At 35.0% G+C, this 25,528-nt stretch overlaps 1 protein-coding gene across 1 annotated transcript in view; it reads right to left on the reverse strand.

Moving 5' to 3' along the window:
• LOC149552286 (DEAD/DEAH box RNA helicase family protein) overlaps positions 1–25,528 on the reverse strand; it is a 182,159-nt gene that overhangs the window by 100,816 nt on the left and 55,815 nt on the right. The window contains exons 7-12 of the mRNA XM_089787805.1: positions 11,513–11,566; positions 11,356–11,430; positions 11,114–11,167; positions 10,805–10,849; positions 10,627–10,721; positions 10,391–10,517 (exon numbers count right to left, since the gene is read on the reverse strand). Coding sequence (XP_089643931.1) covers positions 10,391–10,517; positions 10,627–10,721; positions 10,805–10,849; positions 11,114–11,167; positions 11,356–11,430; positions 11,513–11,566 — 450 coding nt within the window. The remainder of the gene's footprint in view (positions 1–10,390; positions 10,518–10,626; positions 10,722–10,804; positions 10,850–11,113; positions 11,168–11,355; positions 11,431–11,512; positions 11,567–25,528) is intronic.

Below are 25,528 nucleotides of genomic sequence, written 5' to 3' on the forward strand. Positions count from 1 at the left end.
TTCCTTAAGGCCACACACCTGGCTGAGAAGGGTAATCAAATCTTTACATTCTGGCTTAAAGTCAGATATGTGTAAAGTCTTTGGCCATCTAGAAAAGTTGTTTCTCTTGACAGTCAAGTAAGATGCATTCATAATGCTTTTGATACTCTAGCTTCTTTTGATTCCACAAGTAGAGAGTTGTATCCTTTAATAAGTCTACACATTCTGCACTTTGAGGGACCTTGAAAATCTTTTCAATCACCTCCAAATCTAGACTGATGATAACTTTTTTGTCTACATTTTTTATCGTTTTGGATTTAGGACTGAAATGACGAGTGCATCCTAAGATGAACTCAAGTTCCAGGGAAGCCATATGAAAAGTAGATACAACATGAATATCACTTTTCTTTATGCGCCTCATCTCTCTGCCTAAAGGGTTTTCAACCCTTTGTGGGTGGCCATATTAAGTTTTAAGTGCCACATTGAACTGATGGTCATGAATCTTGTGACTCTTGCCACCCTTGCAGTCTTGCTCATAACTGAGCATGTAGCCAAGAAGGCTAAGTCTTTCTGTGATAGCTCATTGAGCACTTATAATAATTTCTCATCTTTACAAAGCATACCACGGCAAATAGAGTCACTACCTCTTTTCAATCCCTTTTTTGTTCTCAATATTCCTATGATTTGATACATTTTTCCATGGGCGTTGCATTTAAATCTATTCATACTTCAATGCATAGTCAATCATTTACAGTTATAAGCCTTTTAGAGTTGGGCATTCCATGCATTAACAAGTGTTGCTCGTACCGTGCAAGCCGACCAACAATCAAGTCATGTTATTACCTCTGTTTTCATGTGAATATATGTTGCAAATAAATCGTGAGACATAGCAAAAGCCATTTGGAAGTTCTCATAATGCTTTTGTATTGAAAAAGAATGAATCAATGTTCACTCCTTTTATATTGTATGAATGTGTCAAACTGTAACTTCTCTCATCTAAGGAAAGTTTCTTCCTAAATATAACGAACAAGTGTGCAACTTATACAACGGTATTTAAAATATACTTCCTACGATAAGAGATCTGCACCATGCAGATCAAGATTTGTAAATGTTCAAAACTTCTATACCAATGTGTAATGGCAAGCCAAAATGGCTGAACTACTTAGATAGTTAAAAGAAAACTATCTTTATGTTGCCAACGGCAGAATGGCAGATATACTGGCTGTTTATATGAATGCTTAACATTTTAGATATCTTTTTGTAATGCCAACACCAAAATGGCAGAGGGATTAGCGACGCATATAATGTTTTTAAAATTCAGAATTGTCTTTATAATGCCAAGCCAATTAGGTAGAATTATTGGCTGTGATTACAATTATTCATACATCCACCCGATGAATCATCCAGGAAGACCAGCATGGTCAAGAATCAAGATGAAGGGTGTGAGAATGAAATAATTGAACTATGTATACTCCATGACAAAAAGAATCATCAGTAACTAAAACAAGCAATGACTTTTGATTAAGAACTAGTGTCACTCTTGTTGTCAAGTTGAACAGCGGGTGATCGGGTACATAGTGCCCTCACAAATCCTTGGCCAAGGTAGGTTAGTGGCATGCTTCTTGTTGTGATCACTAAAAGGTCAGAGTGCTAACAGTTGGTAGATAGGTGTGTATGAAAGGTACCCTTAGCCTAGCAGACAATTTAGCCGACACTCTAACACCAGGATGCTCAATGGCTGGACTGTGGTGCCCCAAGCCTGATTCCCAAGGTAGGGAGGGCTTTTCTCAATAGAAATTGTGTGGGAGTACTTAGAGGTCCACAATTGGGAGGTTAAGCCCAATGGCGATGCTTCTCCTGTCCTCTGGTAGGCAAGGTTTGTACAAATTAGGATCAAAGTCATTACACAATCCATCTACAGATCGGGTACTTTACATTTATGTCTTACATTTTTCAGTTAATAATTCAGTTAGAAGAAATGGTTAGTTAAATTTTCTATAGATTAAGGCAGTTAATTTCAGTTAATCATTCACTTGTTTATGTTTCAATGGAAGGAAAATGATATAAATGCATAAGTAGTTATAACTATCTTTTATGTTACATTGAAATGAATTTTATTTTTAGATATTTCCAATTAATTTAATTAGTATGAAATTTTAAAATGTTACATTGATAAACTCTCTTAACAATTACACGCAAGTAAGAACACACTGGCTTTGTTTTCTCACAAGACCTTTTGAAAACCCATTGAAACCAGGTATGCAATTGCAAACACTACAACAGAATGTTGTTCCAGTTGTTCAAAATTGTCAAAAGGTTATACCACAAAACACATGAAGCTATGACAACAAACAATGTGGCCCTTGATAAACTCTCTTAAAGAATAACAATTCTGGGCAAGTAAGAGTGAATTTCTTCCGAATCCAAAGGTTTGAGGGTGAGGAGAAAATAGAATTTGAGGAATGGTAGGGTGAATCCCTTCGGAAAAGGTAGCAACTTGGATAGAGGCAATTAAGATTTGAAAAATATTGAACAGGAGATCGAATTGTACCAGGCCAAGTTTGAATAATCACTGAGCTATTTTTGACAAATCAAGACTGTTAAGAAGGCATCCAAATCTAATAGCAAGTACATTTCCGACTTGGCAAAATTAAGGATCCTGATTGAACATTGAAATAAGCTCAGAATTCATCGTAATAAATCAGGCCCAAATATTCAAATAGCAGAGGTATATTGGAAATCCAAAATTCTACAAATAAATCAGTCCTCCCAGAATTTGAAACACTTCCAGATTTAGGTATCAAAACTCAGAATTCATCATACACAGCCCCAGATAAATCTGGAAATCCATGAATTTTTTCCATACAGAACTGGCATATCAAACTAGCAGCAATTTTTTCCATAGTGAAATGGCAGCAATTGTTTCTGCTAAAAAAGTAGCAAGTTTTACCTCCAATAAGAGGTGTTTTATCCTGCTCAACAGGGATAGAAACCTCCAGATTAGCTGCGCATATCAATCATTTTCACTGTCAGCAAGCAATCTGTAAACTATCGTGTTCAAATGAATTGTGCATTTGATTCAAAATTGGCAGAAACCATTTGCATCACCCATTCACAGTCATTGTGTGGATGAAAAGCGATATTCGGAAACAACACCATTTCATTAAAACGGATAAAAAGGATTCATTCTTGCCAAACCCACCAAGAAAAACCCTCATTCTGTAATGGCAAAAGGGTCGTGCAATCTTGCATTCACATTTGACAGACAGCGATGGAATCATCAGAACTGGTTTTTTATGCAAACAAAATATGTGATTGGGCTCTCTGCAATCAACTCAGGAAATAGGGCTCCCCCTCCACGACTGACCGATGATGCAGGTTGGACTATGGTAATGTCGAGGAAGGCAATAAGGGCAAAAAACAAGAGGATAAGCCCTAACAAAAAATGGGGTCAGAAAACCAGGTATACTGGGGCTCAGTCGTTGTGAGGGGAGAATAAATTTAAAACCCTTCAAAATGCAAAGGAGGGCTACCTAAAACCAATTCCCCAGCCACATGCCCAAGATCCGCTCAATCATTCTCAGCATAGAAATTTACTCAGATCTAAAAATATCAAGGACTTTCAGCATAAACCTGAGGTTTCTAGAAAAGAGACGGGCTAGGGCAGAATAATGGCTTGAGTCTACAAATTCAAGGAAAAGCCCGTGAAAGCAGGAAGATGTTACAAATTCAAGATGGCTTGATCAAAAGAGCACAAAACTTAAGCAAAACCTTTAGAATCTTTGCCCAGTGGAGTGGCATTGGCACCCCTATTAAGCAAATAGCTAATTGGTTCAATAGGACCTTCGAAAAAAAGGTAGTTATTGTTATTCTTTCTGATAATTTTCTCTATGTAGATTATAATAGCGAAAAATTGAAAAGGAATTTTTTTATCAGGCAACACTCCCTGTTTTAAAGGATTAACCTTTATCTTCTTAGATAGGTAGTAGAATTTTAACCTGGCAAATTTAAAAGATTTCAAACTTAGGGCTATCTTGTTACCAAATTTACCAGTAGAGCTGCTCAATAAAGAGACTATTCAGAAAATAGGCAATAGAAAAGGCAAATATGTAGGATTTCTAGAGGAAGATTTTCATGCAGCTAATAATGTTATTATTGTTAAATTAGATATTAGCATAACGGAGATCGGACCTATAGAACTTAATATGAAAGTATCCTCTTTCTTAATAAAAAATAGGTTTTATGACAAAATACTTAAGTTAGCATAAGAGGAGGAGATTAATGAGGAACCCCATATCGGGCAACCACCAAGCAAAGATGGAATAGAGATTCGGCGGAATAAGCATCAAGGAGGATTCACCATATTAGATAAGGAGCCACCCACCTTAGAAGGGAGGGAGGTTGAGGAAGGAGATATAGTGAGAGATAAGGATGGGGGAAATGTAATTCCAAAAGATTCAAAGGGGACAGCTAATGTAGAGGACAAAGCAGTAAGTGTGGAAGGGAAAGGTAACCTCCTTTTGGATGCATCCGAACAACAGTTGGAAGATGGATTGGAAACTAGGCAGGAAACTAGTAATCAAGACACAAAAGAGAGGTGTCAGGAGGGGAATGACCAAAGGATGTACAGGGCATGAAGGAAATTGATCCTAGAGAACAAGATATAGACATTACTAAATATAAGGAATCTCTAGAGAATATCCTGCATCAAGCAAAAGCAGTAAAGGGGGTGGACACTCAGGAATTAGGAAATATTAAGAAGGGTACAATTCAAACAGAATGGGCAATAGATCCATCTAAGGAGACCATGTTGAATGCTCCAGAGGAAGAATTAGGTGAACTTTTTGGATTGGATTTGATCTCGGGAGGCAATCAAGATAGAAGTCATAAAGTGTTGCAGAGAGTGGTTTAAGCACTCAATGAGGAGGATGAGCTAAACTTTGATATAGGCAATAATCCAAAAAAGGAGATCGAGGGAGGTCGCAAGCTCGGTCTAGCCTAGACTGGATTGGCAAAAGAGGAGGCAGATTGTGCCAAGACTAGTAAGAGAAGAGAAAGGAAATCATAAGCGACCTTAGGAAGGAAGACTCACAGGCAACAGGCCAAGCCAAGATAAGTGTAATGTATGTTGGGAATGGGAAGTGCCTTCCCAATGAGTCAAGAAGCTCATAACCTGAAACATGAGGAGCCTGAATGCCCCTAACAAACAATGCTTAGTTAAGCGTCACATTTTGATATTTAATGTAAACATTATTTGTTTCAGGAAAATAAGTTAGATTGTGAGGATTTAGAAGTATTTAGTAGAAAGTTAGGTATATGGCAACTGGTTGGAGAGCCAACAATTGACAACTCCACAGGATTAGGTAATCTTGGGAACCCCAAGATGTTATCCGTCCTCATAATTAGGAGTGGAAGGTTTTGAATAGGAGCAGAAGTTAGGAGCATTATCAACAACATAAATTTTATGTTGATTAATACTTATGGACCTATTCTAATCCAAAATATAAGGACAGTTTAAGAAGAGATGGGAAATGTGTTTTCAGCCTTCTCTAATCATATTTTTCTTGTAGGAGACTTTAATGCCATTCTTAACCTCAATGAGAAATTTGGAGGATTGACTAGAAAATCCCAAACCTTGATAGAGTTTGCAGACTAGGTTTACCGACATGAGTTGATTGAAATTAAGATAGGAAATGGAATCTACACTTGGACTAATAGACACTTAGAATTTAGCAATATTGCAAAAAAACTAGATAAATTTTTCTTTTGAGAAGATTTCACTAACTTTGATAAAGCATTAGGCGCCTCTATCCTTCCTTTCTCAGGGTTAGATCATTACTCGGTTTCACTTGTAATAAAAGATATTGACAAGCCCATGAGATGCCCCTTCAAATTTGAGAAAATGTGATTTAAAGAACTAAACTTCATGATCTTTCTAAAGGAATGGTGGAAGGGAGAGAAATTTGAAGGTCCAAAGCTTTTGTGTTCATGCCAAAGCTGAAAGCTTTGAAGGGTAAGTTGGAAAAATAGAATAAGGACCATTTTGGCAATATTTTTTTATACTAGAACATAGATAGAGAAGGAATTAAAAGACCTAAATGAGAAGGTTCTTAAGGAAGGGATGGATGAGATGAGCTATACAAAAGAAAAGGAGTTGCTTAGGAATCACGAAGTGTAGGGAGATCTGGCTAGAGCAGGAGACGAGAATACTACGTTTTTCCATAATAGCACCAAAAGCTGGAGAAACATAAACCTGATTAAGTCTATCAAGAGAGAGGATGGGACTGTGGTGGAAGATCCTGAAAGGTTAGCAGAAGAAGTGGTCAAATATTTTAATGATCTATTAAACAACTGGGAAGGATCCCACAAGGATGCTCAGGATACTATTATCAGTTGTATTCCAAAAATTCTTGATGACAGCCATAATATATATTTGAATGCAAGGTTCACAATGGAAGAAATTGAGACAATCCTTAAACAGTTACACCCTGATAAGTCCCCTAGACCAGATGGGTTTCCAACCTTCTTTTATCAAAAAAGTTTGTCCTTCACAGGTCAAGAGGTGGTAGAGATTATTGAGAGTACTAGGTATTTTAGTAAACTCTTAAGAGAGGTAAAGAATACTCTGATAGCCCTCATCCCGAACGAGCAGTCTAGCAGCTGGGATGACTACAGACTTATCTCCATTTGTAATACTTTATGTAAAATCCTAGACAAACCTATGGCCAATAGAATCAAACAATTTCTTCCTCTAATTACATGGTAGTAGTTAGGATGGATAACAGAGGTTTTTATGAGCCTCAAAGTGATTTTTCATCATAGCACGATGATAGGGTCATCATTAGATAGGAATTACGGATTAGAGCATTTATTAAATAAAAACTTGTTGGATTGTCCTTCTTTATCCTTAACAACTTCCCGAGCATCTAGCTCTAGCTATGAGGGATGCCCCAATTAGCATGAACTCTGAGAAAAGAGAAATGTCCTAGGGCGAGATAATGATTTTGATTTGACAGTGATTAACATACTTTCTTTTCTTACTCTCCAATCGATGGGTTTACCCTTAATGAGCCTAATTGATTTTCTAGGGTCTTGCGAGTTGAATTAATGATTAGTTGTAATTTTATGACTAATGATGTCTAAGATAACATAGATCAGAGATAATAGTCTGTTTTGTGAGTGTGCCTCATGTATTTGACAAGTTATGTTTATCACCAGCTTAATATATTTTAGTAGGTCTAATGCAATTATTGCTTTGAAAACTAATTAAATCAATGATCAGATTTGTCTATTATGTATCGACTAACCTGTACCATGGCAGAAGTGATAGATTCAAAGTTTTTAGGTTTAACTTCATGCATTATAGCAGCCACAATACGAAAGCTGGCTCTTGGATTTTGTAGAGTTATTTTCTTTATAGATTTAGGTCACTTTAATCTTGGACATGTAAAGGAGCATTTTGATGTCTTCTAATGCACCCGCGGGTCTAGAACGGGTTATAAAGCTTTCTTATTTTTCAAACTCATTTCTAACTAGACATGTATTAAGGTTTACGACCTCCTTGTCCCTCTAGTCTAGGGCAATTCATTTCTGATTTATGGCATCGGGACTGAATAAGTCCTGGGCAGGCCAGAGGTTTCTTCACTCTGTTCTTTCCTACCACTGCCTACACAAAACAGAGATTGTAAAAAACATTTTATAATTAATAAAACAAAATATGGCTAAGACATTTTACTAAGCCAAAAAAACAATGTTGCCCTTGGCCAAATAAGCTCTGATGCCAATGTTGGGAACTTAAATACTGTTATATCTATCAAGAGACTAGGACATTAAAATTCCTCAAGGCAAAGTGATTTAATTCAGTATGCTTGTAAGACCAAATCAATTTAGTACATTCTAATCCTAGATACAGATCGATTCCAATACCAAAATGTTTCATGTCTAAAATTGTCAAGGTTTAAGGTCTCAAAACAGTAACTTAGGTGGGTACTGTAGGCTTTACATTACAGATATCAATGAAGCAATTATTAGAATTTTGTACATAATTTGCTTTACACAGTTGGTAAAAAACCTCACCTTTTTTATATTTCTGATTCTTGTATGCATACCATTTCTGGCATTTGTTTTTCAGCCAAAACATATGTTGTTGAGTTATAATGGATTACCTCATTCTTATCAAGTCAAAAGATCAAAAAGCTCTCATTTTGTGAAGTGCTGTTCTAGCCATTTACCCATACACTAGAAAAAAGAGACAGGAACTATCTTAAAAAACCAATATTGTCCTATGAATATTTTAGAAAGCTAAAGCTCATTGTCATTAGTTTTTTTTATTTAGTTTAGTTTCAAATTGCAAGAAGAAAGGTTTATATTTATATGCTATTCCATTTTGCTTTGTCCTAAAAGAGGCAAAATAAAGCACTAACACATGCGTGAAAGAAGAATGAAACTTTAAACTCAATACTTCTAAATTTCTAATGTCACTTTTTAACCTGCAGAATCTAATGTATATTCAAGAGTGCTAGGTAAACATAAAAAGTTTTCAATGCAGCAGAGCCAATAAGGAGTAAAGGAACCTGGATGCTCTTAGTCATTTGGTTCCTACCTACAAAATGTTTAGTCTTGACTCCAAGCCAAGCTTAAAGTCTATTGGCTTTTCCTAACCGATTTTCTCATTTCTGCATTTTCTTTTTTACAACCAAAGGTAGAGGTTTGATATATATAACAGCTGCAATGAGTCTATTTATAATTGTTACAGCTACCATAGCTGAGATTTCTGTCTTACTGGATTCTTCCTTGCTAAAACAGCAAGTTCCTTTGTAATTTTAAATTTTTAAACCTGTCAAGGGAATGAAAATAAAGGTTTTCATAGTTCCTTTGTACTTCAACAGTCTAAATTCAAAGATGACTCAACCTTCTACCGGGCTCTCATCGTCTTTGCAGTGAGACTGACCTTTAGCTCGCTAGGGAGTACAGGATTTGCTAGTTATGCAGCATAGACAAGGCTGAGACTAAGGAGCACTTCATTTTCCGTTGCCCTATATACTACAAGATCAGAGGTAGATTTTAATGCCATTTCAAATGAGTTCACTCCCTCCCTACATTTTGCAGATTCAGCGATCAGAGGTGCCTCACTGTTTATATTAATGAGGCCATTAGGCTCCTGGACCATTCACTGCAGCATCAGAAACAGCACCAGCATCATGCCACCGCACAGTTCTGTCAGCTTATCACCTCCTTCTTAGCTGGGGTTCACTTTGGGCATGCATGCTTCTAAGTGACCCCCCTTCTATCCATTCTCGTCTCTTGAACCCCCAGTTGAGTGTTGTCTTGCAGTAGTCATCTTCTTCTTCTCCCACTCTTGGAAAGCGTAGGAAGCAGTCTGGATCCCCCCTGCTTGTTCTTCGGGTTATCCTTCTATTCTTGGGTTCTTTTTGGCAGTGCATATTTTGTAGTGCAGGCTTGGGTTCTCCCTGTTGGAGTTCCCTTCCCCACTCTCTTTTTGTCTATCTCTCTCTTTTTGTGTTCATTTATGCTTCTCTTCTTTGTATACCATTTGATGTCCCTGCTTTGAGCCAGCCCCTTGTCTTGTTCTCAGCGATCTCCTAGACCTGCTTTGTGGTCTTTTGTTGGACGAATAGATTTATCTTATCTTATCTAGTCATGCAGGAATACTTTCTCTTAGGTGGCATTCTGCTTAAAGTTGCATTTGAATGTATAAATCATGTCTACCAAAGTAAAAGCACTATGAGTTTTGCCAAGGCTAAATTTTTAGGTCATTCCACAACCTTGCAGCATTGTTTTGCTATTGCAGAATGCTGAGTACACGTGAGTTTCTCTCTTCCATGTTATTCTTATCAGAGCAATTTCTGATATATGAAAGTCAAAAGAATTCCTGCAGCCATTTTATTCTAGTAGATTCAAATTAACATTTATAGTTTGAAGAATCAAAGATATATGTTTGTGACAATAGTAAATACAATATATTGCTTTCAATTCAATAAGGAAAAATTATTAATGGACCCCACATTTGATAGTACTAGTCACTCATCTGATCATGATTATTCATAATTAGCTCGAGTAGAAAACAAGAACACTTCAAGACCTCTCAAAATTAGATGGAAAAGAAAGTCCACATACACTTAAATTTGTGATAAAGAAAACATGAAACTTTGGACATCCATCCAAGGAGTTAGTTATGACAGATCATTTGCTAAGACATTGCCATAAGAATATTTTAATGATGTCAAATTAAACATGTTCATTGCTTTTTTGAGTGATTTATTACAATTATCCAAACTACGCATACATTGTCATTATGAAAGAAAAAAGACCAATCACAAATTTAGAACAAACATAAATGGAAGGTTCCAACTGGCTAAAGATGGGAGAAAGATTAAGCTGCATTATATACCTCTTCTTTAAGATCAAAGTTCCTAGATGAAGTTGAAATGTTTAAGAAGCAAACTCGTGATGGTTTCTTCATATAGGAAAATACTTCACACAAGAACTTATTTATTGCATATTCGTCTGCACCATCACTGCCAGTAGGAAAATTACAAGCACGTCCATTTATTAGTTATCAATTAAAAGGATGACCAAGATATCTATACAGTCAAACTTCAATTTCTAAAGGAAAAAAAGGCACACCTATAGGCAAGACTCCGGATCTTGAAATAAGTGGTGTCTTCCAAAAATAGATGGCAATAAGCCAACCTACCATCACGACCTGCACGGCCTGTTTCCTGCATCAAAACCATGTATAAATGTCCTTTATATCAATTTAATAGTTTTTACCATCAACAACCCACTTCAGGACAATGCCAACCTGAACGTAGTGTTCCAAGCTTCCAGGCAAACTATAGTGAATAACCTGTATTAGATCAAATACAAATACTATTATGAGTCCGGAAAAGCAGCATTTCGGTGACTAAAAGGAATATTTGACATCAAAAGAAGCTAACTTCGGTGACTAAAAGGAATATTTGACATCAAAAGAAGCTAACTGATAATAACAAACAGTTAAAATTTAATTGTATAATTTACAGAATATTTCATCTAGCAATCACTAGAGGTGGATAAAATGTGCAGGGCCAATTCCAATTAGAGACAGCCTAGTGCATTAGAGATTACATACAGCTTCGACGTCACTCTTGTTAAGTCCCATGCCAAATGCTACAGTTGCTACAACCTTCAATGAAAGCAAAAATTAACAAGAAGAAATCAGTTATACGAAGAGAACTCATGCAAATGTTACATGACAAAAAAATCAATCAGAAATCAAGCTTAGAACTTATCATGTTAAAAATAATCAAGAACTCTGCCCTATTTAAGAATAACTCCTAAATACAGCAATAGAAAAGTGTCTCAACAGATTACCACTCGGAGCTTATTAGAGCAAAACATGTCTTGTGTGCGTTTTCGATCCTTCGAAGTTAAACCACCATGGTAGCTCTGCACACCAATCAATATCACATAAATCTAAAGGAACCTCAAGATCAACTATTTTAAGGAAATCAAAAATTGAAATTCTTACCTTCGCATGAATATTATTGTCACGAAGAAATTTGCTCACAAAATCTGTATCAGACTGCAAAAATAAGGGGATTATCAATATTATCTTAAAAAACTTTTTCCAAAAAATAAAATTAGAGGCCTCCGAAAGCATATTTTTAATTCATATTTAATGGAAAGCAGAGACAACAACAAAACTAAAATAGTTAATGCAATTAGATTTGTCTTTCTACATAAAAGAAGCTGGCCCTTCAAAGAACTGTAGACAGTATCATGATAAGGGAACTGAAGTAAAACAAGGGGTTAAAATGCATCCAAGTGAGAAGCAAAAGTACAGTGAACGTCTTCATCAATCACCATAAAAGAGCCAATCTAGAATCTAAACATCCTCAAGAGAATTATTTGAGTTGAAAGGGCTTGGCTAAATAATCATACGAGTACGCTAGGTAACTCCTAGTTCCTCCTGTAACATCCATGAACAAGAACAATCGAGATGTCAAAAGAAAATTGGTAATGTACATCCTCATAAGCAAGCTGACCGACTCTATACACCAAAGCAAGGAGCCTGATGTGGCTTGCAGCCACTCATGAGGTTAAAGTTATCAATTAGATCTATTAATATCTATGCTATTGAAACCAACAAGTGCTTGGCATCCCCAATATTTAAAATAAGCTGGAAACGGAAGCAGGTAATTTGGAGGTCTTGGAAACCGCCTATAGCCCCATCATTTCAAAATAACTAATTCTTGAAGCTAAAGGATTAATCTCCTTGAATCTAGATAATCCAATACGGATGCAAGGGACTTCTCTATCCTCTAGACAAACTACTATATCCCTCAAATTTCATGACAGAGAGAACACTTATAGTATGTCCTGTATTTCCACTTGTTATAGATAACAAAGATGAAATTCCAATCAACTAGACTTCAAAATGTGTGACCTGTATAGAATTATAGTTAATGAAAATATCTAATGTCCCCTGATTGGGTTTAGTCTCAAGTATTACCAAATTAACACAGATTTGATATTTATGTCCTAAGCTAAGGGGTATAAGACATTTGAAGTTTAAAAGAACTACTCATCTATTTAATCAGAATATGTTATATGTATATTCGTTAACACTCATATCCAACCTTATTATTATTCTAGTTCAAAGACGGAAGGAGCAGGTGCTATCCAAGACGCCAATGTACCAACTACAATGGGCTCCCTAAAAATTTACAGATCCAAGCCCTTAGCCTATCTTGGGACTACATCCACAAGGCAATAGGGTCGCTGATCACTACCCTATCTGGGGACAGACAGCCATTGCTTGGATTTATACAAGCCCTTCCTTGGAAACATCATTGTACTCCCTTCTCAATCTAAAATAGTAATAGGTCTTAAGTGTGTGTGTGTGTGTGTATAATATAGCTGATATATAATTCTGATATTATTCTTATTAATAGATAGATATTATATATATTAGACCATCTAAGAGTTCCTTATCAAAATTGGGATTCAGATATATCCTTTTATAAAGCAGTATTAAATCATAGTCAGTTACAATATATCCTTGTTGTTAGCCAATGCTTGTTAGTCAACAGATTTAGACTTATATTCTAATATCTTCCATAGGATAGTAGATATGATATATAAAATTTAATCCCAAAACTCATTTATATCATTCCTTAATTCTATTCCCCCCGTCCATGAATGATTTTATATTTGTGTGTGTGTATAGGTATATGTATGTGTATGTGTGTGTATGTGTATATGTATATGTATGTACATATATATGTGTGTGCGTATGTGTATGTCTATATATATATATATATATATATATGCATAGGTTGAAAAACTCGGACTCCGCAATAACTCAGCCAGCCCAAAAAAATTGGAACTCTTGAAATTGCCAATTCTCAGCAAAAAACTCAGTAATAAATCGACACTTTTATCAAACATTTGAAAATATATAATTTCTTAAAATATTCTTAAAAACACACACATATACACCAAATTTGTAGAACATATACTGATTTGACATATCCACCATATATTACTCAAATTTTTTAAGTTAGATGCATAGCTGCTAGTTTTAAGTTTGATTCTCTAGAGTTAAAATAGGTTGCAACTACTTTATCCCCTTCCAAAATTTCTTGATGTAACTTTTTAGTCAAAATGACTTTTTTTTCACTTATGGATATTGATACATATTCTTTTAGTTTTCTTTTATCTAAGGGTGGAAATGTCTTATGAATTACATTTGATGTTTTTTCCACTATTTTATGTCAACAACAGACATCAATGCAAATTTCTTTACTAAGTTTAATGATTCATCGCACCTCTGTTGACTTTGCCATTGATTTAAACTCTAGAATATTGTACTATTTTCACATTTTTTTTCTGATAATATCAAGGCTCAAATATGAAAAAATTGCTGCAGGTATTAATAGAGATAGGATCTTTGTTGAGTTTGACTCATGATATATCACACTACAGGAGATATTATAACGAGATTTTCAACTGTGTATATGTATATATATACATATATCTATATATCCTTATATCTATATGTATATATATGTATATGTGTATGTATGTATGTATGTGTGTGTGTGTCTATATGTATGTCTGTATATATATATATATATATACATTTATTTATTTATTTATTTATTTATTTATTTATTTATTTATTAATGGCAATGACAAGCTATGTTTGCAAAAGTCATGACTCACATCCTCTTACTAATCACACCCCTTAAAGAACAACAATTTCTTAACAATCCAAACTATTTACATCTTTCCTAATTATCTCTTCTGGTGGTGGTTATTTTCCTTATTTTTCAATTTTTTAGTCATTGCACCCAAATATCTCAAATCGTTGTTGATTATATTATAAGGATAATCATGATCTATCACATATCCATGATATCGGTTCACATGTTTTTGGCCAAACAAGACTTCATAAATGTTTGGATATAGATAATGGTGACCAGATATTCTTTTGTTCTTATTACAACAAAAATGTTTACCTTGTTTAATGCATTTGATTATAATCGTAGTAGTTCGCTTGTCCCTGAATGCTAATGTATGTATGTGCATTGATTCCTAGTCTATTCTTCTCATTCGAACATTGTGTATGTGTTGGACTAACTGCCAATTTCTCCCTTTGGGATTCATGACATAGATTAACAACCTCTTGTGTCTTCTATAGGTATATGGTTATATCAGGCATTAACAAGTCGATCTTTTGGTGCAATGGAAACCACCACTCTAACAAGTAGTATCAGAGCTTGGTCATGGGTTCAGATCCTCTCAAGTGACATTGAGAGGATTATTGGAATAATCACCAACATCTCCCTTTGGGATTCATGACATGGTTGAACAGCGTCATGTGTCTTCTATAAATCTAGTGGTTGCATCAGGCATTAACAGGTCAATCTTTTGGTGCAAAGGCAACCACCACTCTAACAACATGCTTGACCACCTTATGCTAATTGTCATTGGTATAGTTATCAATCTACTCTTTGATGATTAATCTCCATTTGCTAAAAGTTGTTGCTTATCATTAATCATTGTTAACCATAAGATGTCAGTCGCTGATTAAGGTTTAGTAACTAATGTTTGTTCTTAGTCGACACTTGTACTCTTTCGTCATATTATTTCTCATTAGTTTAAATGTAATGTTATTTGTTTTATTTATATATTTGTTACTAAACCAATAATCAATTATTAGATTGGTTAACAATGAAAATACTAATGATCCTTCTAAAGTAGAAAAGTTGGAAGATGTATTTTGCTTCCAAATTTACCTATTGAGCTAATGCAAAGTGTTATATTGAAGGGCATTGGTAATTGGATAGGCAAATTTGTGAAATTGGAAGAAAAATTACTTGCATATTCAGATGTCAAAATGGTAGTTAGAATGAATAATTTGATTAAAACCCTTAAGAACATCAACTTAAAAATAAAGGATGTCACATACATTATTAAACCAAATTCCTGCTATAATCCTTAGCTAGGAAACAATAGATTGAGTCATCTTTCTCTCCTAAGTTTGAATCCCCTTGCCCACCACTGGAGATAAACATTAGATTCAACAAATTACAAGGGGGTTTTACTATTGAGAACCAGCATATGGATAATCCTAACCAAGATAAGACCTCGCATATGGAAACATCTCTGTCACAATACACAACTAGCCCTGAAAAAAACATTTATAAAAACAAGAATTGGCAGCCTAATGAGGATGTAACTCCCAGTACTATTGAGTCATAGGACTGGAGGAAAGCTCTAATTGAAATAAACCAGAAATGTGAGGAGGAACAAAGAAGCCTCTTAGCAAAAACATGTAGGACTGAGACAAACCAGGAAATTGTGGAAGGCGAGATAGTTGACATCTAGGAAAACAGAGACATCATTGTTGAACCATCCCTAAACAGTGAACCTCCTCAGGTGAAGAAAGGAGGGATGAAATATCAATCGAAAAGAGTGGAGAAATGTCAACTTCAATCAATAAGGAATAAGGTAAAGATAAAATAGTTGATGAATTGTGCGAGAAAGTACTTGAAGAATACATAGATAACTGTAGCTCCTCAGGTGAAGAAAAGAGGGATGAAATATCAATCAAAAAGAGGGGAGAAATGTCAACTTCAATCAATAACGAATCAGGTAAAGATAAAATAGTTGATGAATTGTGTGAGAAAGTACTTGAAGAAAACATAGATAACTGTGTGGCTGATATGATTGATATAGAAGCTATAAATAATGAAATGTAATTTCTAATAGCCGAGATAATTGAACTGGAAAAATCTGAAAGATCACACAAAATTTTAAATGAAGAAATAATGGAACTCAGGTAAAGGGGAATATGTCGAACCCCACTCATGGGATAGCAGTTAATGATTTTGAGAAGTATACACCAAACTGCGATAAGAATGCAAAACAGAGAGGAAGGAAGTACCTCGCAGAGTTAAGAGATAAAGATAGCTCAGCTGGAAATCAGATGAAAACCTCAACATTACTACATGGAAAGAAAGGGCAGTAATTTCTCACTGAGCTACGAAGCTCCTATCATAGAATGTTAGGGGTCTCAATGCCCCTCACAAGCAGCGGATCTTGAAACATTACATTTCTAAACTTAAACCTGAAATATTTCTAATTCAAAAAACCAACCTAAATAAGGAAGAACTAAGCACTTTAAAGAAAAGGCCTGGCATTTGGAATCTAATAGGTGTATCAGCTGAATGTGTTTCTGGGGATTTGGCAATAGCATGGGACCCTAGATGAATAACCTTCACCCCAGGAAGTTTTAACAAGAATTGGATGAGCGGTATGCTGAAAAGCATCAGTGTAAGGTACAAATTATAATAATCAACATCTATGACCCCATTCAGAACAGGGACAAAAGAACAGTATGGAAAGAGATTGAAACTTTTTTGGAAATTATACAAGACCAATTTTGCATACTTGGGGGAGACTTAAATGCCACTTTAGACCCTAAAGAGAAATGCAGGGCTCCAATTGTTAATGTTTAGTAGCTTCAGTTGGATAAACTTGTGAGACTAAAACTAAGTTATATATATGTGATATATATGTGTGTGATTTATGTGTGTGTGTGTGTGTGTGTGTGTGTGTAAAATTAAATAATATATTATTATGTGAGATATTATTATTTGTTAATATCTAATTATTGAATAGAATGTCCCATGAAGGGACATGTCTCTTCACAGTCTTTGCTCATTATAAATTAGAGGTGGCTACCATTTGGAACACACATAACAATACATCAGGCAGTGCTATGACATTTGTAGCAATCCTGGAAAAACCAACACGGTATCAGAGCCGGACTGCATATGTAATGAAAGATTGATTAATAGAATTAGTTGTATGATGTGCATGAGCACACTGTGAATGCAGAGTTGAAGGAGATCAGAGTCGAGGCACTGAAGAATCAATGAATAGCGCAGGGAGAAATAAAATAGACTATGTGGGGAGGAATAAGACCACGACCCCCTCTCAGTCCAGAATATAAGGAGTTGGATGATGGAGCCATTGAACTTTAATAACGCAATGCAAGAATCAAAATAGTCTTGTAAGGATGAATTTCCCAACAATAAAGTGAACAGGGGAGTGTACATTATTGAGCACTCGGATAAGATGGTTCAGATTCGTGAATGTCTTCCAATCACTTTTTTCTTTCATTTGGCAATCTGCCTTTGATGTCATTTATTGGACTCGAAATGATAAACAGTCAAAATGGAGGAAGAGAAGTGGGCGAGGTCGTCTTTTGTGTGTTCTTACTTGGTAGCTATTCAGTCTGAGGAATTATTTTCGAGGACTTTGGAGGACCCTTTTCCTACACGTGTCGAAATTATGCAGGCTGTTGAGAGTAATGTGCCTAGCAATGTGAGGACACTGGTTATGGGTGCCTGAACAACATGATAATTTCACTATCCTCAAGAAGTGTTTTTTTACTTTGAATATATTTCATTGGTCTGTACAATTATTAAAAAATAGTACAATATCACTATGGAACACTATAAATGTGGTCGTCAACAAGAAGAGGACGAGGCTCAAGGTAACTGATATGCCACGTAAAAAAACAAGGGGGAGAGACCTGCCACTAGCCAAACAGAGTAAATAAAAAGGCAAACACATAGATCATGGGTTCTAGTTTGGAAATTGTAGAGGTGGTAGGTGAAGGAAGAAGTAGACGATGAGTTATGGTGATGTTGGAGATATACATACGAACCTGCATCCCGACAAATACAAAATAAAAGGGACTATTGTTTTGAATAAAGGCTTCAACCAAATTGCAGAGTTACCTATGGCTCACCCTACATACAAATCATCTTTGTATGTCTACAACAAAGTGTTATGACAGACAAAAGAAAGAAACGGAGACATATTACATAGGGCAATACATAAGTCAGTCCATAATGTAAGGTTTGAGAGTGATGATATAAAGGGCCTAATCCTACGTACCACTGCGATAGGAAAAAGTGAAAGTAATAAAGGAAAGGAAGCAAGCAGATAACCGAGAAGAGCCAAGTCAACATGTAAGAGCGGGTATAATTCCAAAGCTTGCATAGGTATTCGGACAATGTATGGTTAGCCTATACAGCAGCATCCAGTACCATACATCCTACATCAGTAGTGGTTAGTGGGGTCAAATACGGTAAAAGATTACCTATGAGATGATGTGGACTAGACACCAATACATTTCGCCACACTTATAATATACAAAAAGATGGTAAATTCAAAGTGCATGGTAAGTGGTAGAATGTTTTGGCATTTATAATATGGGAAAAAATAAGGTGGAAATGACATAAGGGGGTGGATATAAATGTTAAAACCTATCCAATCACCATTCACAAAGGCAAATGGGACAAAGGTGAAATGTATGAATGTGGCACCAATATGGGAAAGAACCGAACTAAGCTTAATATTCCACCATCCATGACCATGGAAGGAGAATTTGACAAAGATATAACATGAAAACAAGTGAGTGGAAGTGTGCTAAATATAAAAGATAAATGAAGTTCAAAATTATAACTTAAGGGAGTATTGATATTAGCATCAAGAGGATGAATCAATAAATATAAAATATCATACCATAGATGTTGATGTGAAGATAAGTAATTTTCTTGAGTTTTACATTTATCTATTCATTGCAGTCTCTCTCTTATTTGTATTTCTATATGTACTAATAGAGCTATGTGCCTTGATCTTTTCCTCCAAAAATGTTCTTGCAGGAAAAGGAGGATTGATATCAGATTCAAAGGGAGTCTAACACTTCTTCAAGGTAAAGGAACTCAGAAGATTGATGTTCAAAGGGAGTCTGACAGATCCATCCGAAGTAGTGGCTAGAGGATATGTTTCAATTAATCTTTGAAGATCTTGATCACATCAAACTCAGCGGGAGTTTCAACTTCATGTAAACTTTTGGTATCATGCATGTGACTACATGATTTAATGGGCCTACCCCCTGTGTACATCATGAAGAAGTGACAACTTCCAAATGATAATCACTTGTATTTGCAGAAGTTGTTGAAAGGTGACGATCTTACAATAACTTAATTTGCTATTATGATGGATATGATAGATTATACTTTACATGGTGGATGTTTATATGGTACGAATTATGAAAATGCATGTGCACATACCTTATAAACATTTTGAGTACATGGTGAATGTTATGCAAATTGATATTCTGGAGGCCATTACAAAAGTACTTGGTGAATATCTTGCATCTTGACATTCTAGAAGGCCAATACTCAAAGAGTATTTGGTGAATATAATGTGTTGATATTCTAGAAGACCAATACTCATGATATCACATGCGATATCAAACATTATTTGAGTACTTGGTGAATATCATGTGTTGATATTCTGGAAGACCAATACTGATGATATCAGATGTGATATCAAACCTTATTTGAGTACTTGGTGAATATCATGTGTTGATATTCTGGAAGACCAATACTCGTGATAAAAATGTGATATCTAAATGTTAATTAGAGTATTTGGTGAATATCGTGTATTGATATTCTGGAAGGCCAATACTCATGATATCAAATGTGATATCAAAATGGTGGATATCTTCTGATCAAAGATATCCTTAAGATTTGTCATTCCAAATATTACCAATGGTGTAATATCTATCTTGTGTTTATCCTTCATAGCCAGGAGGGAGTGTTAATGTTTGGTAGCCTCATTAGGATAAACTCATGAGACTAAACTGAAGTTATATATATGTGATTTGTGTGTGTGTGTGTGTGTGTGTGTAGTTAAATAATGTATTACTATGTGAGATATTGTTATTTATTAATATCTAATTATTGAATAGACAAGTCCCATGAACGGACGTGTCTCTTCATAGCCTATGCTCATTATAAATTAGAGGTGACTACCATTTGAACACACATAACAATACATCAGGCAGTGCTATTACATTTGCAGGGATCCCAGAAAAACTAACACCAATAAAGTATCAGTAGCCACTGCATATTTCATTGAATGGATCAGAAAAAATCAGTTAGTGGAAATCAAAATTGAAAAGACAAATTTACATGGAATAATAGAAGGCCGTGTTTTAGTAACAACTAAAAACTAGATTAATTTTTATTCAGAGAAAACTGGATAGAATTCCCCTTCAGTCTTATGGGAGAAATTTTACCATATTCAAGATCAAATCATTACCCTATTCAATTATCTGTTATAGAGGAATCTCAACCTAATAGATGCCCCTTCAAATTTGAACAGATGTCTTAAGGATGAATTTGAAATTAATTGAAGAGTGGCAGTTTGAGGCTGAGGTCAAGGGTTCCAAAATGTATTGTTTAGTAACTAAAATAAAATTTTGTCATGGAAGAAAAAACTTTTTAATAATATTTTTTATACTAAATTCACATTAGAAGAGGTACTTGAAACCCTCAATAAGAAGGTCATAGACAATGGGATGGATGAAAATTCATATCTTAAAGAAAAAGGGCTGAAATTGGACTATGAGGACATTCTGACTGAAGAAGAAATCTTTTGGCATCAGAAATCCAAGGAAACATGGTTACAAGTTAGACACAAAAATACCAATTTTTTTCACAATAGTACTAAACACTGCAGAAACCTCAACAAAATTACAAAAATTAAGGATATGAATGGCTCTCTTATTGATGACCCATGAATTATAACAATTCAGTTGTTATTCACTTTCCAAAACTCTTGAACATTGGGAGGGCTCTAATCTGACTTACCAAAAGCAAATACTTCGCAACATTCCAAAAATTATATCAAAAGAACAAAATCAAATGCTCATTGCTAAATTTTCTACAAGAGAAGTTGAAATGGCATTGAAACAAATGCATCCTAACAAGGCACCGAGCCCTAGCAGGTTCCCTGTTCTATTTTTTGAGAAATGTTGGCACTTCATAGGAGATAAAGTTGCAAAAGCATTAGAAGGTGTGAGAAACTAGGGGTAACGTCCTTAGGGACACTAAAAACAATTTCCCAACAATGATACCAAAGAAAGAAAAGGTGGATTGTTTTGATGGTCTACAACCCATCTTGCTCTGTCACACAATCTACAAGATCCTCACAAAAACTATGGCTGATAGAATTCATAAAATCCTTCCCTTCAATATCAATGAGGAACAAATTGGATTTGTTTCAGGTAGATCTGTTTATGATGGAGATACAATTGCTTCTTGGTTTAAATTATGCACTTCGAACCAACCCAAATTTGGTGAATTGTGCCTCTGTTACATTGTTGAATAATTGGAAGCTTGGATGACATTAATAGGGGTCCAATGATTCCTTTCATAAACCATGAACATTATTCATGAGCTGCATTTTGCTTACTCAGGTCTGCAATCATATTTAGGAGCTGTAATTAAAATTAAAGGCTGCGATCATAGTTTTTAGGAGCTGTGATCTGTGTATAAGGCAGCAATAATATATACTAAGGCTGCATCTTTATTCTAGCAAGCTCTGACCATTGTCTAGAGGCGGCGTTAATAATTCTAAAGGCAGCGATTTGTTAATGACAGCCATGGCCACTTCCACACTTAAATAAGGTGCATAGTTTTTAGTTTTAAATCTGCAAATTCAATTTATAAACATTGGATATAGTGTTGTCCTGCATTTTGTTACCACAAAATGTTTTCAACTTCGTTTCGCATTTCTTTGACTTAGTTCATTATTTAATTGGCTAACATTTATCAATCAATCAACCCCAATTTCTATAATGAATCTTTTTACTGAAGGCTTTCGTCAAGTCCTTTTCGTTTTTCATTTTGTTAAGCTTATGCTTGATTTTTGAAGCCTCAACGTCCTTCCTTGCATTTTTTAGTGTGTTTTAAGTTTCTTGTAGTCTTTTTGTTTTGTCCAATCTCTTGCATTTAGTTTTCCCTTCAATTGAGTATATCTTAGGGCTTGATCGGACTTATTAGTCAAAAGGTATGACCATTTAAGTGCCCAAAAAATGGACTCTCCATTTATGTTATATTTTTAAGTTACTTTATCACTTAAATTTATGTTATTGTTCACTTAAGTGACTTTATTAAAAATATAGTTTAATTTATTTCTAAGTATTACTTTATGTTTTATTTTAAAACCTCTAAGTTAAATATTACTTTTTGAATGATATTTGCACATAATATATAAACTATATAGTGTAAATATTATTTTTGACCCAATTAAGTAATATTGACTAAAAAATAAAGTAAACATGTGCTTAATTGGTCTTTTAAGTTGTGCAAACTCAACTTACATGTCTTTTACATGTTTTTATGCAAATGCATTCCTAGAATGTGATTTGCACTAGAAATGCATTTAATAGAATTACTTGAGTCCACTTTGCACGAAAAATCTCCTTTACATGTAAATCACTTTACATGTAATTGCCTCTTGGGAGTGTGATTTGCACTAGAACATGTAAACATGCAAATGCATATTTAGAGTCTGATTTTAAACATGTAAATGCATATTTGAAATATGTAATAGACTTCTAAGAGTCCATTTACATGTAATGCACTTCCGACCAATAAAATTTACATGTAATGTGTCTTGGAGAATCCGATTTTGCACTTTAAACTCACGTAATTCCATCTCAAGTCCACGATTTTCCCTTCCAAGGCCAAAAATGCCAAAGCATATTACATATTGCATATTTTAAAACATGCAACAAGGCTAGGAGAGTGAAATTTGCTCCTTGAACTCCATTTACATGCATTTTCCCATGGAGTGTGATTTGTTTTTCCAACCTTCAAATGTATGCACTTTGAACATGTAAACTCCTCCATAGATTGTGTTTGGGCATTTCAATACATGTAAATGCTATTGGAGACCACAATTTTGCATTACCAAGCCAAAAACAGCTCAAATACATGCATTTTTAGGGCACATTTTTGCTAAAAATGCCCAAAATTTTGGATTTTCATCCACGTTTTTACATTTGGATCCATGTTTTAGCATTTAGAAAAGACATTTTTGCATTCACAAGTCAAAAACAGCCAATATATATGCATTTTGGAGCCACGTTTTTACCAAAAACGCCCAGAAAATGACATTTCCAGCCCATGCGTTTGGATCTAGAGGGTACATTTTTTAGCTTTAATGCATGCTCATGCATTTGAAATCCACGTTGTTAACCTTTTCATGCAAAAACGACTCATTTACATGTATTTGGAGGGGACGTTTTTACCCAAAAACGTCCCAAATACATGAGTTTCTTAAAAGTGTTAAGAATCACGTTTTTACATCTACATGTAAAAACGCCTCATGTATTTGCATTTGAAGGATCACATTTGCAAGCTTTGAAATAGTCAAGAGCTGTTTGGGAAATTCAAATTTGGAGGAAAGTCATTCATTGCAACTTCTCTATCTTCCACATTTGGCTCTTCGAGCTCCAAGTAGAAGATTTCAACTTTTCTTATCTTTCCTTACTTTGCTATTTTGTTGCATATTTTGGCTTATCTGTCCATTTGTTCAAAGTCATGAAATATATTTTGCATATTTTCTTTAAATAAGATGAAATCTTCTCTTTTCAAGTGTTTGAAACTTCTCCAAACTCCAAAAACAAAATTGCATGTAGAAAAACATTTTGAAATTTGTCAAAATTTGAGTCAAAGCAAGAGGTATGTTTTTGTTTTGCTTGTTTGCTTGTTTTGTTTTCCTTTTTTGGAAGAAAGTTGAAGAATCCTACCCAAAAATGCAAGTGCATCCACATCCTTTCACTTTTCACCTTTTCATGTCAATGCATATTACATCTATTTTCCTATACATGTAATTACACCCTCCGAACCCAAATACATGTAATTACGTCCTCCAAACCCAATTACATGTAAATCACTTTACATGTAATTACATCTAGAGAACCCGATTTTGGTAAAAGGTCACATTTTTAAACACCAAAGTCGCCATTTGCACACATCCATATGCATCCCAACTTGCATTCTTGGCCATACCCACAAAAGCCTATCACTACCCACCTGCAATCCATCCTTCTGAGTCTGACTTTGGCCCTTTCAATCCAAATACATAGGCTTTCCGGTTCATTTCCAGCCATCACATGTGTCTCATGAGTATCTAATCAATACTCCAAACACGTTGTTCATTCATAGACCTGTCATCCACACTCAAAATGTCAAAGTTTTCATGAATTCAATCCCATTGAAACTTTCATGTTGTAGCAAGTCAAGATATGTCAGAATTTGTGTGGTTCGAATCAAAAGAAACAATAATTCATTTGGTCTCCATTTTTCCAATGGTTGTCTAAGTACCTAAGTTTGTGTAGGAATGCACCAAGCACTTTGCTTTAAAAAAACAAAAAACAAAAAGTTAAAGGTGCTAATGGAAAGTTGTTCCAAGTTTACATCCAGACACCATCAAGAAGATTATTTAAGTGTCAGAGACTCCAGAATGTGCCAATCTACAAAAGAGAATTCACGACAACTCGAACAAGAAAAAGCTTGATCGCATCAAATTTTCAAATGACAACTAGAAATTCATCAAAGAGAATGCAGTGGTGCAGAATATAGGAATCCCCGATACAAGGCTTTTGTTGATAGTCTACAGGACTGATTCATTCAGAATCAACAGTTTCAACTTTCTTCAAGTGTTTTCCATCTTTGTAAATGCAGACGATGGATTGTATGTAATCTAATCACATGTAACTCAAACACATGTAATGCAATCGCATGTAATCCAATTACATGTCCTTTAGACATGTAATCCAATAATTCTTCTTTCCTAGTTAGACCGGGTCAAAGTTGGTTGAGTTGCTCCTACTTTTTCCTCATTTTTCTCACTTCCCTTCCTATATAAGAAGTGTCCCACCTCATTGTAAAAATCATCTTTTATTGTATGCAAGAAAGCTCTGAAGAAATTGTTCAAGCATAACTTTGATTGTGTACTACTATTTTGAATAAAAAGTGAATACAAAGAAACAATTCGAGCTGAACTTTGATTGAGTGCAATTGTGATTCGTGCAAATTGGAAGCTTTGACTGTAATTTGCATTTGTCTTCTTTAATTCATGCTATTGTTGTTGGTTT

The sequence above is a fragment of the Cupressus sempervirens genome, chromosome 6 (assembly GCF_028749045.1).
Source record: "Cupressus sempervirens isolate cs-2001-9-10 chromosome 6, ASM2874904v1, whole genome shotgun sequence".
NCBI classification, from domain to species: domain Eukaryota; kingdom Viridiplantae; phylum Streptophyta; class Pinopsida; order Cupressales; family Cupressaceae; genus Cupressus; species Cupressus sempervirens.